General features: G+C 40.7%; 1 protein-coding gene across 8 annotated transcripts in view; it reads right to left on the bottom strand.

The window, feature by feature from the left end:
- Window positions 1-14: 14 nt before the first annotated feature.
- Window positions 15-13,676, bottom strand: part of dip2a (disco-interacting protein 2 homolog A) — an 83,865-nt gene continuing 70,203 nt past the window's right edge. For 4 of the 8 annotated variants that reach the window (XM_061792435.1, XM_061792437.1, XM_061792439.1 and 1 more), the window contains 15 exons: window positions 13,099-13,179; window positions 11,760-11,877; window positions 11,567-11,688; window positions 10,975-11,086; window positions 10,790-10,899; window positions 9,988-10,118; window positions 8,784-8,952; window positions 8,386-8,556; window positions 7,999-8,028; window positions 5,860-5,921; window positions 5,246-5,303; window positions 5,098-5,172; window positions 4,168-4,342; window positions 3,429-3,552; window positions 15-2,677 (listed from right to left, as the gene is read on the bottom strand). In XM_061792435.1, coding sequence (XP_061648419.1) covers window positions 2,425-2,677; window positions 3,429-3,552; window positions 4,168-4,342; window positions 5,098-5,172; window positions 5,246-5,303; window positions 5,860-5,921; window positions 7,999-8,028; window positions 8,386-8,556; window positions 8,784-8,952; window positions 9,988-10,118; window positions 10,790-10,899; window positions 10,975-11,086; window positions 11,567-11,688; window positions 11,760-11,877; window positions 13,099-13,179 — 1,791 coding nt within the window. In that variant the 3' untranslated portion in view covers window positions 15-2,424. Of the gene's footprint in view, window positions 2,678-3,428; window positions 3,553-4,167; window positions 4,343-5,097; window positions 5,173-5,245; window positions 5,304-5,859; window positions 5,922-7,998; window positions 8,029-8,385; window positions 8,557-8,783; window positions 8,953-9,233; window positions 9,641-9,987; window positions 10,119-10,789; window positions 10,900-10,974; window positions 11,087-11,566; window positions 11,689-11,759; window positions 11,878-13,098; window positions 13,180-13,676 lie in introns of those variants that run through there. The other 4 variants (XM_061792438.1, XM_061792440.1, XM_061792441.1 and 1 more) reach the window with 3 other exon arrangements.

The raw sequence follows: 13,676 nt of genomic DNA, 5'->3' as shown, positions 1-13,676 counted from the left end.
CGACCACAAGCATGTTAAGTTAAAATCGTTTTTATTCATTAAGAAATTGTGTTATGAAAATAATGACACCTTACCGTATATCAGACAAAATGTATTTCCACGTTATACAACACGTCGTGACATCCTTGCAGTCACTTGAGCAGAACGGTCCTCTGCTACTTTGCTTCCTGTTCATTCGTCCTATAAAAAGTAACACTTTGTATCCTTTCCTCGCAATCTTGAGTCCGTCTCAGATTGTTTGCGAGGGACACTTTTCACATATTTAGAAGATTCCTTCAGTCTTGTTACATCTCCCTGCGTCGATTAGTCGTTTACGTCAAACCTGTACATCCTTGCAGCATGCTCAAGGCCTGTTTCTGAGGCAAAGAAGCAACAAAGTCATGGGAATCCTTTATGGGGAGGCACATGCATCGTGAATCACTCGACTTTATGGCACTGGAAACAAAGGTTGTGAACAGTGTGTGCGCATTAAACTGCTTTTCATTCTACAATACGCATTTCTCACAGCTGGCAATACGGACAAACAAAGTACGCTGCTCGCAAACAGTGCAGGACGAACCTAACATGCACTATATCCTTTACACAAATTTAATTTGACCTTTTCTGAACTTTTGAATGGACATCTACCTGGTCATTGTTTAGTACGTTTTGGACAACTAGAAAATTCACCATAATGAATGAGACCAATACATTTTCAACTACATGGACCCTGTGAAATCTTCAGCTCCTTGATGGAGAACAAGTTGTGTAAAAAAAAAAATACTGAAACATGGAACAGTTGGACACTTGCCTTCAAAAGGTCAACTCAAGTTCACCTGAGTGCATTTTAGGTTCATCCTGAAATTTCACCCTAAAGCTCAATATCCCAAACTTTTTGCGAATAGTGTATATATGGAGTGTTTCGTTTGTAATGGCTGAGGATCAAGTATGTTCACATTTTCCGCACTGTGTGTGCAATAGGAGCAAGAGCTATATTCAGGGGGTCCTCGGTTGGCGACATAGGAAATTTCAAGTTCGCAACAAACTATGATTACAAGATGGTTACGAGGCAAATGGAGGCCTGCTCAGTTTGCGGCGTATTTACCGTTTTTCATTTGTTTTATATGCCTCACAGCTCTGAAGTTCGGGGTTGGATTCTCAGGTGTAATTATGACTTTACGAATGCAGTAGCTTAGGATATTGATTTTTCTACGGCGCATTCCAACTAACGTACAGATTTGGGTTACGTCGCCGTAGGAACACAAGTCCATCGTACAACCAAGGACCGCCTGTACTTCCTTTCTGCATATGTCCTCCGAATCTGACAGCTGCCGAACGGGACTAAATGAAATTCAAGCAGAGCTGGGATTGAAAAAAAAAAAATTAAAAAATTAACAAAAACCAAAAAAAACACAAGGCATGGTCCTTGCCGTCACCATGCCGTCTGGACACCACGTCATCCCAAAGCCACATACTTTACATCAGTCATATTGCATTGAGTTTACATACAAAAGGGAACACACAAAACTATATCACAAGATTTGAGCGGAACCAGAACGTCTGTCATAGAGATGGGAATAATATTCCGAAGAATTTTGTGTGCAATTGAGTGTCTTGAAGCGAGCCAGGCAAAAAGGAAGCGCACAGCTTGGCTGCAACCTGCAGAGGCGCTGTCGAGAAAGTCTCAACGAGTTTGTCTCCTGAAGAAGAACAAAAGGGAAGTTGAGCTGCTCTGAAACAGACCTCCGCTGTGGCACAACTCGAAGTTGAGCTGCTCTGCTTAGCATTATTCTGCTGAAAACTGCAGTGGAAACAGGAGCTAGACATTCCCAGACATATACCGCCCCCGACACCCCGCCCCCCCCCAAAAAAAAAAAAAATAATAATAATTACAGGTTACAAAAAACAATCAAGGAAATGCCGAGCTCTACTTTCTGAGCACTGTAGAACCTCAGTAGATATAAAAGTCCCCTGTTCATAATGCCAGATTTTTGTGATACAAAAAAATTTGTCTCTTAACTTTTTTTTTTTACAACTATCGAAAAATGGAACTGCGGTCGGTCTTAGACATGATGGAGGGAATTATGTTCCCTATACAGTTCAAAACAGCATAGTGTTTTTCGGGGAGATATTTTTACTTTCCCTTGAGTTGCACAGGCTACAGGCCAAATTAACCGTGGAAAAGTTGGTTTTAATTTCCTCTCACCAAAACCTGGCATTTGAACATGGGTGTGGAGACTTTTTATATCCACTGTACCTGGTGGATAGCCCCCCCGCTCCCTAGTTCTCTGTTAATTAATGCAACACGTGTAATGGTGATGGTTGGGGACATAATCACAGACGAGTCACGGCAGAGCTACTGGTGTCACTCCTGGCCCACAGCAGACAAAACACATTTGGCATTTGAAAGGCGAGGAATCCCCGGCACGTCCTGCGGTCGAGACCTCACATGTTGTACGCCACATATATGGGGTCGAGCTGGTCGGCCAGGAATCCGTCTCGCAGGTGCATGCGTTGCTTCTCCCCTCGGGAGTTGATGGGAATGACGCCGGGGTCGACCACCACCACCACGCCCACGATGAGGTAGTGCTCCTCCAACACCACGTTGGTGACCAGGGCTACCAGGTCCAGGGCCTCTTGCTCGGAGCCCTCCAGCTCCACCACCACCACAAGTAGGTTGGTCCAAGTGAACACGGCGCTTCGGAGAAAAGAGTAAGGAATTAAGTATGTTATAATTGTACACTGCTCTCAAAAAATGTGCAATATTGGCCTTTTGGATTGTATTTCAAGAGGAAACTAAACAGCACAATAATCTTTTTAGACAAGCTGTCTGTATTGTTTATATAATTGGTATAACGTACTTTTAAAAAAAATAAAAATACTTTTTGAAAAAACATTTGACAATTTCATAGAATTAAAAAGAAAATGTTATCATTCAATTCAATAAATAGTGTTCCCTCGCTTTAGTGAATTGCAGATTGTTTTTCGTATTTATATTGTGCATAATTCACTATATTGCGAGGTTTTGAGTGTATGTTGTAATTTTTTTTTCCAATAAACACTTCCTAGCCTCAAATAAAAAAAAAGGAAAGAAAATGTCATTATAACACAAGGAATACAATGTACATAGTGTTCAGTACTACTGTATGTTTAAGAGTTTAAAAGGATAGAAATTGTTTATAACAGAGTGTGGCAGAGGTTAATACGAGTGTGTGGAAGATGAATAAGAGTCTGGGGAGGTTCCTAAAATATATATGTATGTAGGTTTAAATAATCAAAATATATGTGGCCGCTATACTTCACTGATTTCACCTATTGCGGGGGTAGTCCACAACCTAACCTCCATGGATAAACAAAGGATTACGGTACATATATACTCTTTATAATAGACACACACACACACACACAAGCACAAACGGAAACATGGACTACGATTATTTTAGCCTTACCATTCAGCGATGCTCTTATGGGAGCGGATGACGGACGTCTCGATGTCGATTGGGTGGTAGCGCATTCCCCTCAGCTCGAGGGTCTCATCGACAGAGCCCACCACGTACAGGGCGTCATGGCGCTCTAAGACAACAAGTACTAATTACTGTATTTAATAATTATGGAATTAATTAGAATTTATTACAAACAACTAAGTAAACACACATTCAACTTTGTTTTTGTTTTTTCCATGAATGACCTCAAAAAATGGTGGGCTTTAAAGTTTCTTTTTATAGTGGTCTACAAGTCCAGTTTCCCTGACACAATTGTGACAAAACGTATATACTCGACGATAGCCTCTCAATATTGAGCGGTTAAACACAAAGCTATTCTTCTGTTGTATGAATGACAAGAGCTGGATACATACATTGCTGGCATAGATTTAAAAAAACAAACAAACATAAATTATACATACATGCACATACATTATTCATAGCACATACATTTTTGTTTAGACCAATTAAGTGAAATGTAATAATTCCCAGCAGCATATCTGATGATCTTTCACTACATGCTAAAATCTAGGTCTGTTTCGTTGAACACAAAACTGATATAATTGCAGGAATTGAAGACAGACACACACAGAGATGTAAAATCATTTTTGGGGCCAATTACAGTAAACGAAATTGGATAATTTCCCATACAAAGTGGCTGAGAGAACACAGTAAACAGGGGGAAAGGGAGGGGGGTCGTTCTCACCTCCGCGAGCGTCGGTCAGCTCGGTGCGTCGCAGGAAGCCCAAGTAGCCCGTCCTCGCCCACACTGTTTGCGTGTCCCCGAAGCTCAGCTTGGTGTTAAAGTGGTCTGCGTGCAGCGCTTCTTCTCCGTAGACTGTGTAGTAGCCCGTCGCATTGTGAGGACTGCTCACCCAGATCTATCACACACACAAAAAAAAGCACATGGGTGTCACCATCAGGTTTGTCGGCAGTGTGTGGCAAGAGAAAGGAGAGAGCAAGTTAGCGACGACAGATGTTTACATGCGGGGTGGCATCCCACAGGCCACAACATTAGGTACATCAAATATTTGGAGTGAGGCTGAGGTGTATATTTTGCAAATTGTGGCCCACTCCATTCTTTAATCCGGAGTCTTGTTGCATAAAGCTTGCTGTGCCCCCGAAAATTGGTTAGTTAGTTAATAAATGGATTTTTCCCCCCCCATTTTTTTGTACAATCATAGCAATAATTGGGATGCATTTAAGTCATCAAGGCCTGACTATCGGCTGTTGCTAAAATATTATCCTGAGCGTTTATCCTGTGTTGTGCGGTGTTGTTAAGACTGGGTTTTCCTTCCTGATCTGCTCAGAAAATGATTGAGCCGACAATTGTAAATGTTAACAGTATTTACGAACGCAAATCCTGATCCATGTGGTGAACACCGAGTTGGTCCGGGCCACGGAGTTCATGATTATGATGTGAAAAGGAACGTTTGTGCAACTAGTCGTCTTTCTTCTTTGTATTTTCCATCAGCCAGATGCCTTGCAACACTGGTCAGTTTTAGTACTCTGACAGACATCTGATTTGGGGGAGGAGACATGATTGTCAGTGATTGTCATACGGTTGTTATGGTAAATGTTACACATTTTCACAATTGGTATGTGTGCACCCCGTTGTAGTGAAGTTGCAGCTCACCTCTCCAAGATGAGAGTCTCCCAAGGGCCCTTTCGTCTCTGTGTTGGCAATAATGACCTTGACTCCAGGAAGGATCTGCGATCAGAGCAGGATGAGTGAGTTGTCTGCAGCATGCTAAAACCCTTTTTTTTTTTTTGTGAGGTTGTACCTTGCCGGATTCCATCAGGGGTAAACTGTGTGGGGAACCCCTCTCAACCAGGCGAACCCTGAATGAAAAAAACAGAAATGACATATTTACATTTGCACGACACAATTTCCAAAAGCAAGTACATCACCTGGAGCACTTTAGAGGCAATATTTATCTAACAACATAACAGAATAAAAAAAATAAATAAAAAAATCCATCATACTCAGAGATGATGATTATTAAATGTGTGCAGATCGCTACACGTGCTTTGCCAATTGAACTTAGCTTGCTCTGAATAACCAATCAGAAGATGGAAAAATGCAGCCATTATTGTGGGCTATCTAGCTGACCGCTTTAAGAAAACAGTCTCATTGACAATATAGTTTAAGTTAAATGGGGAAGCACTACTGATTCTGAAGGCCCTCGGCAGATAAGCGACATGGCAACCTAGAGGTTGAAATCTGGCTGGACGGAGAAAAATGAAAAAAATCTAACATCTCCATACACGTACTGGAAAACAAAAACAAAAACACTATGAATTGAACAGAATAGAAAGTTGGGAATAAATGAATAAAATTTCACGGGAAAATGTAGAAGAGAAAGAGCCTCGCTGTCCAAACACGACCGCCTCTCACCTGTCGTGTCGCAGAGCCCTCATGTCCACGTAAACCGTCGTGGGGTCCGGTCCCGCTGTGCCCTGAGGAACAACAAAGATGCACAAGTGAGCTACATTCCAGTTGCCCTGAGCCGATGCTACCGGTTTGCCATTAACACTTTAAAGCGCAACCACTGAAATTGTTAGACAGTGACATTTTTAACCCTTGGAAATTATTGTCGGACTTTTTCCAAATATTTGAATTTTCATTTCCTACACCTGGCTGGGGGAAATTGCAAGAAATTGTCATTGTGTTTATGGTAATGGTATAAGGTATATGATTTTTCTTTCATTATTTATTTTTTTATTCAAAAGAAAAAATATATTTTAATTACCTGTCATTAATTGGCTGGGAGAAGTCACATGGTTGTACTGTTTTATAACATCTCAAGTTACTGTTTCTAAAATTGTAATTATTCATGATATCATTATGTTCATAAAACAATAATGACATAAGGAGAGTGCTTTCATTATTTTTAATCCTAATGTTTTAAAATTGTTTTAATTTCTTGACTTTGCTAATAGGCAGGATGAAATCACATGGTTCGACTGCTCAGAATATCAACTTACTTTTTCAAAAAAAAAAAAAAAAAGTATCATAAGATCACCATTTGAGTTTAATAGTTTTCTTTCATTATGTTATTGACTGGGAGAAACAGTTCTACATGGTACTTGGTGAAAAAAATCTTGATTTTAATTAAATGTATTTATTTATTTTTTATTATTTATTCAAAAACAGTTCATTGCCTGGGAGAAATCACATGGTTCTACTTGCCTAATAGTGAGTCTTAGAATTCCTTGCCCTAACAAGGACTACATCAGCTATTAGAGCTTTTAAAAACAAGAAACTACTGACCAACAAGAATATTAAAAAGGGATGTTTCTGAATGGGCAATTGGTTAAATTGAATGCAGCAACAGCAGTCCACATGAACGCGCACATACAAATTCAGTTGCTTTGATATTGATTGATTTTGCTTTGGATTTGTCATCATTACCGCTGTGAGACAGCTCACTCCTCTGCCAGTGTTAATGCAAAGCACCAGGTAGCCATGAGGGCACGTGACGGCCAACTGAAGGGTCAAAGCCAACGCACGGCAACACACACACACACACACACACACACACACACACAGGGAGAGCTTTGCACAAAGCGGAACATTCATTCAGCATGGCATCACCCATCCAAAGATTAGGCTATGTCATCAACCAAAGCCAACAGCGTAATTAGACAGAAATCAAACATTTGTTTTCATGATCAACCAAAAAGTCCAAAATGTGTGTGCAATATATACCGTATATGTAGTATATGCCAAACATCTTTGGTTGGTTCATAGTGGACTAAGAGTGTGTGTGAATGGTTGCATGTCGACAGTATATATGCCCAGCTGGCTGGCTGAATTTGAAATAACTGATAATTATCCCCAAAATGTTTTATGTAATAAAACTTTTTTGGGGGGGGGATTAAACTAGACCAGGTCACATTGACCCATGAATAGACCCAGGTCACATTGGCCCATGAATAATCTTGTTAAGAAATTTAAGGAACACAACAGGAGGGTTAATGTTAGTGGAACACAAAAATGGTTCCGCTAATTCCATTATGCTAAAAGGAAAAATTTGCAGACTTTTTAAAAGCATTTTTAAGACGTCGTGGTTGTTGTTGAACATGTTAAAATGCTATTGAAAATATTAGTTTCATGATACGAGAGTTTTACCTTGGAGGAATTTTTTTCCCAAAATCTGAACAAATGGGAGGTTCCGCAGAATCAGGATTTCCCATTAGCAAACAAGTACATTTTTACATTTGTCTCCATGTACAGTACATGTGCCTTTCACACATTGTGATGAAGAAGCGTTTTGACAGGCACACAACTTTACATTAGAAATCGCAACTGGCATGCGCTGATTCCCCGCGCCAATGTAAAGCAGCGCAGGCGGCACGAGCGGCAGCTGATGCAAAGAGAATAGCAGACTTGGCCGCAAACAGGTTTGTGGCAAAATGGAGCTGAAAGCTTGTCACAATCAACAACAAAAAAACATGAAAAGACAGAGCGAAACACACACAAACAGACAAATGCAAGAAAAAAACAGCAACGACCACTCTTGTCTGACAGTACCTGCTCGACCAGTTTGCCTAACCTGTTGGGCTGACGGGACACATAAATAAACACATTTTTATGTCTGTATGTATACACGTGGACGAACAATCCAACATAACACGTGCACACAAAAACTAAAAGAAAAAGACTCCAGAGGTAAAAAGAGTGTTTTTTTTTTTGTTTTTTTAGTTTTTCATAAAACTAAGAGGTTTTATTTAATAAACAGATCGAAAGCATTATTTCCTTCATCATACAGTACTTGCATTACCAGGTGTACCTAATATTGTGGCCAGTGAGTGTATACATTAAAACTACAGACCGTGGAGATGACAACTCACCTGTGGAATATTTTCACCCAAGCGTGCAGTTAAGAAACAAGTCAAGTCCTCACTGACGGCTGCTTACCTGCAAACATATGGCCACATTCACCCTGCAACCGAAGGTGGTGCTGACGGCGCGCGCCGAAAGCCCCAGGTCCTTGAAGATCTTGGAGAAGGACTGCGTGAGCGCGATGCGAGGCCTCTCCTCTGCTACCACCATGCACGTGCGCACACACGACAAGTTGACGTTCCGCAGCTGCAGACGGTGAGAGGTGTCACCCATTTTGTCTTTCGATACAGTATTTTTTATTTGTTTTACTTTTTCAGAACTGTACATCTTTTAAGTACAGTGTAATTGTATTTAAACTTATAGATTGTTTTGAAACATTGGAGTAGAAATTTTATTTTACTTTGACGTGCAATACAATATAATAACATACTCATTATATGAATTCAATATTGCAAACGCAGTGTCACACTCACCCGTAGTGCTTCCGTCTGTGAGCCCAGGCCTTTGGTGCACATTTCCATGACTGAGTAGGAGCAGAAGGTGACGCGCACTTTATACTGACTGACTGCGGCCAGCCACACGGACACGTTGCTTTCCAGCTCCAGAGGGGGAACTAAGATGGATTGGTGGCCAGAGTACACACTGTAAACCACAAACATACACGGAATGCTATAAGACGTAAGGTTGGGCGGGGGGATGTCGGTTGGCGGGAATCAGCGCCACAAAGGCTGTGCCAAGTGCAACACGGTTTTTAATACAAGAAGACTGTTACTGTGAAGTGTGAGAAGAATTTCTCTGAGCGACATCAAATTTACCTTACCTTTGCTTTTGGTTGCGAGCCAAAACTTAAGTTACGAGGAGTAACTCAAGAGTAAAGTGGGGGAAAAAGGGAGAGAAAAAAAAAAAGGGTTGCCAGTCGCTGATGCACTTTCAGGCTTTTATTGAAGGGGACAAACAGTTAATCAAATACAAAATGAGAAGACTCGCAAAGAGCCTTGTGGGAGACAACTCACACCCTGCCACTCACACCGAACTAAACTGCTCCAGCTCCTGACGGCACTCACTTGGCCGGCACCCTTACAAGTCACACGTCCTACACACAAATACTACAACACGTACACTAATTACACTTTATGAAACCAGTTTATTTCTTTATATTCTTTTGTACCGTGGCACCCTCAGATAGGAGTGACCCGACTTACAAGTTTTCGAGATATCAGCCTTCGTTTGGCCGATATTTTGCTTTGACTTGCAAGTGTAAACGTGAGATACGAACGCTGTATGGTGGCAGTCCCTCAACTTGCTTCCCAAGTTGGGCAGACGGTAAATCCTATATTTTTTTTAAATAAATAAATAAAAAAGAGGATTCAAGCGGTCTATTGCCACTTTCAGTTGACGTTTACTACAAAAACAAACATAAAACAAAGAGAATTACACAGGTATTTAAAACAATCACCTTTAGTCAGCTTCCTTAATTCTAATGCTGACACATAATGGAAAACACCATAAAGTCACTAATCCACTGGAAATACATACAGTAGTACGCTAAGTGTCTTTCATAAAAATGGATTGTGTACTTTTTAAGCTGCTAAGTCACGTTTGGAAGATGAATGTACAGAAACAAACAACAGCAGAGTCAACAGTAAGATTGTGATAAGATGTATGACAATAGCTCACCTGCACAGGCACCAGAGAGCGAAGCCCAGGCCGCAGTATGGGTCCAGACAGATGGCGATCTGGCGAGAAGGGTAGAGCTCACATTGCAGTTTGATGGAGCGACACAAGGCACCGGTGGCCGCGTGGGACATCTATGACAGATCAAATGACGCAGGACATCTTAAAGATTCATCCAACGTACCATGAAGACAACTTGGAGAAAAGAACAAGCCTTCGTATCTATAGCACTAGGGGTGTAACGATTTGCTCAACCAGTATGACTGTGAAATAAATACCTGTGTACTGGAACAGTGCAGGCAAAAATCCCTAGATTCCTGTTGTTGTTGTTTTTTTGGAAAGGACTCAAGACACAAGTTTTTATGGACATAATAAAGCATAAACAACAATTAACAACAAATGGACTCACACTTTATTGGAATAAAGTGCAACCCACATCTCTTCAGGTTAAATGAGCAGTAATTTAACCAACTACTACTCTCATTTTAATAAACAAACAGAAGTACAACAAATTTAAAAAAAGCTCAAGTACAAGTAACTGATCTCCAATGACTACAGGTTTTGGCGGCTGTGGGTCAGTTGGTAGAGCGGGTCGTCCACTGACCGAAGGATCGGCGGTTCAAATCCGGGCTCCAACTCTCCACTGTCAAAGTGTTCTTGAGCAAGACGCTTAAAAGCTTAAATCCAACACGTTATTTCTTAGTATTGATAGAATTTTATATCGATGTATGTCATCCAGGAGTCCAATTTACCGATGACAGAGCGATGTAGTGAATGAATCGTTACACCCCTATACAGTACACACCTTGACTCCTGCCAGGATGCCTGTGGTGGAAACGCTAAAGTCCAAGTAAGCCAACATCTCCGGGGTTGGGGGCTTGTAGATCTGAGGACTTTTCTTTCTGGGGAGGTCATCTGAATTGATAGATTAAAATAAATACATTTGTCAGCACCGCAAAGTTAAAGGCGTCAGTGTGCATCATTGCTCACCTGTGTCCAGCACCATTGGCCAGCTCTTGACGTCCACTGCAGCGGCGGCCTCTTTGGATTTCAGCAGCTTCATTATTGCTTGTGTGGTCAGGATGCACACTGACTTACTGACCTGTAACACACAGATTGCATTACTACATGATCTAAATACAGTTACAGTATGTGGTGACTGTACATGGCTAGACAAATACTATACAGAGAGAATTAAATGTGAAGAGCAGCATGAACAGTCAGCCACATTGTATGCAGCTTAAAAAAAAAAACATATGTATCAATAGTCTATAATTCAACTGTTGAGAATGAAGTAAACACTAATTGAACCAGTTCATATTTGTAAAAATATGTCATGTTTCAGACTACAGCAGAACGGCACATGACCAGAGAGCCAATCACAATTGTCGGCTTTAGAAGGAGGAAGGGATATGGAGGGGGGCAAACAAAAAAAACAAACAGAGCTTATGTGGCTATCTTAATTTAATTACACATTTTCTCCAAGTAATGTAATTGATTACAATTACATGAACTTTGTAATCTCGTTACATGTAATTAGTTACTCCCCAACACCAAAGTTTGCCCACCCCTGGTCGGTTACCTCAACAATCATCTTGACGGTGGGAAGGGTGGTGGCCAGGTTCTGTGGGTGTGGAGGTCTGACTGTTACCGGGACACAGCCAGCATACAAGCAGCCATAGAAAGTGGCAATCAGGTCGATTCCTGCGCATAAACATTACGTTTTTTTTTCCATCTGCGGGCTGCTGGAATGATCCCGGCTCTATTGTGAGTACCTGGTGTGTAGACAAGTGCGACGTGGTCCCCAGTGTTGAGGCGTCCCATCAGAGCCGCAGCCACGCGCTCAGCCCGCTTGTGGAGCTGCAGACAGGACGCCGCACTCGCCACCGTGCCCTAAAGAACCACACAGCAAATGTATCTATGCAGCCATGTTGGGTAATAGCTGGACATCTCAGTTGACGATTCCAGTGATTCCCGCAACACAGTGTGCTGTGGGAAATCATCTATTTTCACTTAATTGGTCTGAAATTTATTTATTTATTTGCTACAAATAATGGATCTTTTGTTCGTCTATCTATGGCATGTGGGGTGGTGTGCTGGGAGATTTCTTTGTAAACATTGGGAAACACTGTACTATTCCATTCCATGTGTGCTACGTAATCAGTTTTTACTTCGCCACAAAAACAGTATTTTCCGTTGCCATAGTTTTACTTATTCTATAATTTGTTAGTATGTACAACTGCAGGCAGGAGAATACATTATCATTATCATGAACAAATTAAAGTGTGGTGTGGGCGGGGTGCAGGGAAATCTGTAAATCCATGTATACAGTGGAACATCCAAAGTCAATGTTTGGTTGAATTTCTAATTGTTCTAATTATAAATGTTGTATCCATTATTTAAACTTAAGGACACAGGTGAGTTAACATAGTCTAAAGAAAAGTTCACCATTGAGAAAATAAAGTAAAATAATTACTGATCCTTTTCAGCACGTAAAAAAATGTGTGTACATAATATTTAATTCATTGTATTGCTCACGGTAGCACGGTGACTGGTGGTGAGCACGTCTGCCTCACAGTGGAGAGGTCCTAAATTCGAATTTGAGTTTGTGTGTTCTCCCTGTGCTTGCGTGCATTTTCTACGGGTACTCCAGCTTCTCCCCACATTCAAAAACCATGCATGTTAGTTTGACTAAGGTTGACTTGAAGACTAGATCTGTGAATCAGTAATCCCCTTAGCCATCACTGATATCTTTCTGTAGGGACATCACATTACAAAAAAGCCAATACTGTATATACATATACTAAAGTGTGTATATATATATATATATATATATATATATATATACACACACACACACACACACACACACACACTTATTGACATCACGACCAAGGTGCTGCAATAATCATCGACATGCAGAGTACCCGGTGATTGCAGTGTCTAAAAAGGCAGCCAATCACAGGACAGTACAAGAATGACGGATTTCAACAGAAATGCAGAGACACAGCATTGCTGAGGAATACAATACACTCTGAATTACACATTTGTGATTTATTTTTTTACTTGTTTTTCAATAAAGAGCTGACAAAGTAAGTTGACGTGCTGAAGTACCTTGGCATTGAGAACAAGGAACAGGGGATGATCAGGAGTGACCTGTGCTCTCCACTGTAGAACATCTTGAATGTAGAGGAACTGGCAGCACCAGAAACAAGGACACATATTCAGACAACAGTGACTTAACACATGAAAAATTGTTTTTTTTTTCTTAAACTCTTTCATGCATGAATGATGACAACCTCTTTGTGTTGTTTACTTTTTATATTATTTTACTATATAGAAAATGTATGGATGTATAGATGATTAAATGCAATTTCCTCCAATCACAAAATCAACACTGATATTTTTGGGGTGACACACTACACTCACTGTAGTACTGACTGATGCACAACTTTGACATCAAGACCTATGCAAATCGAAGAAAACTGCTTTAAGTCGCATTCAGTTGTGTGGTGACATTTTGGATGACGGACAACACTATCAAAAACGGGGTTTAACAAAATACAAGAACAAAAGTAATGACATATGGAATATGTTACTTTGTAATTTGTAGTACGTACTGTAGCTACACCTGTAGAATTATGCCATGTCTTATTTTAAGATAAACTTACTCATAACCAGTAAAAGCAAAT

Source organism: Phyllopteryx taeniolatus, chromosome 12 (genome assembly GCF_024500385.1).
Source record: "Phyllopteryx taeniolatus isolate TA_2022b chromosome 12, UOR_Ptae_1.2, whole genome shotgun sequence".
NCBI lineage: Eukaryota > Metazoa > Chordata > Actinopteri > Syngnathiformes > Syngnathidae > Phyllopteryx > Phyllopteryx taeniolatus.
The sequence above is the reverse complement of the archived record's forward strand: the minus strand, read 5'-3'. Positions and strand labels throughout refer to the sequence as shown.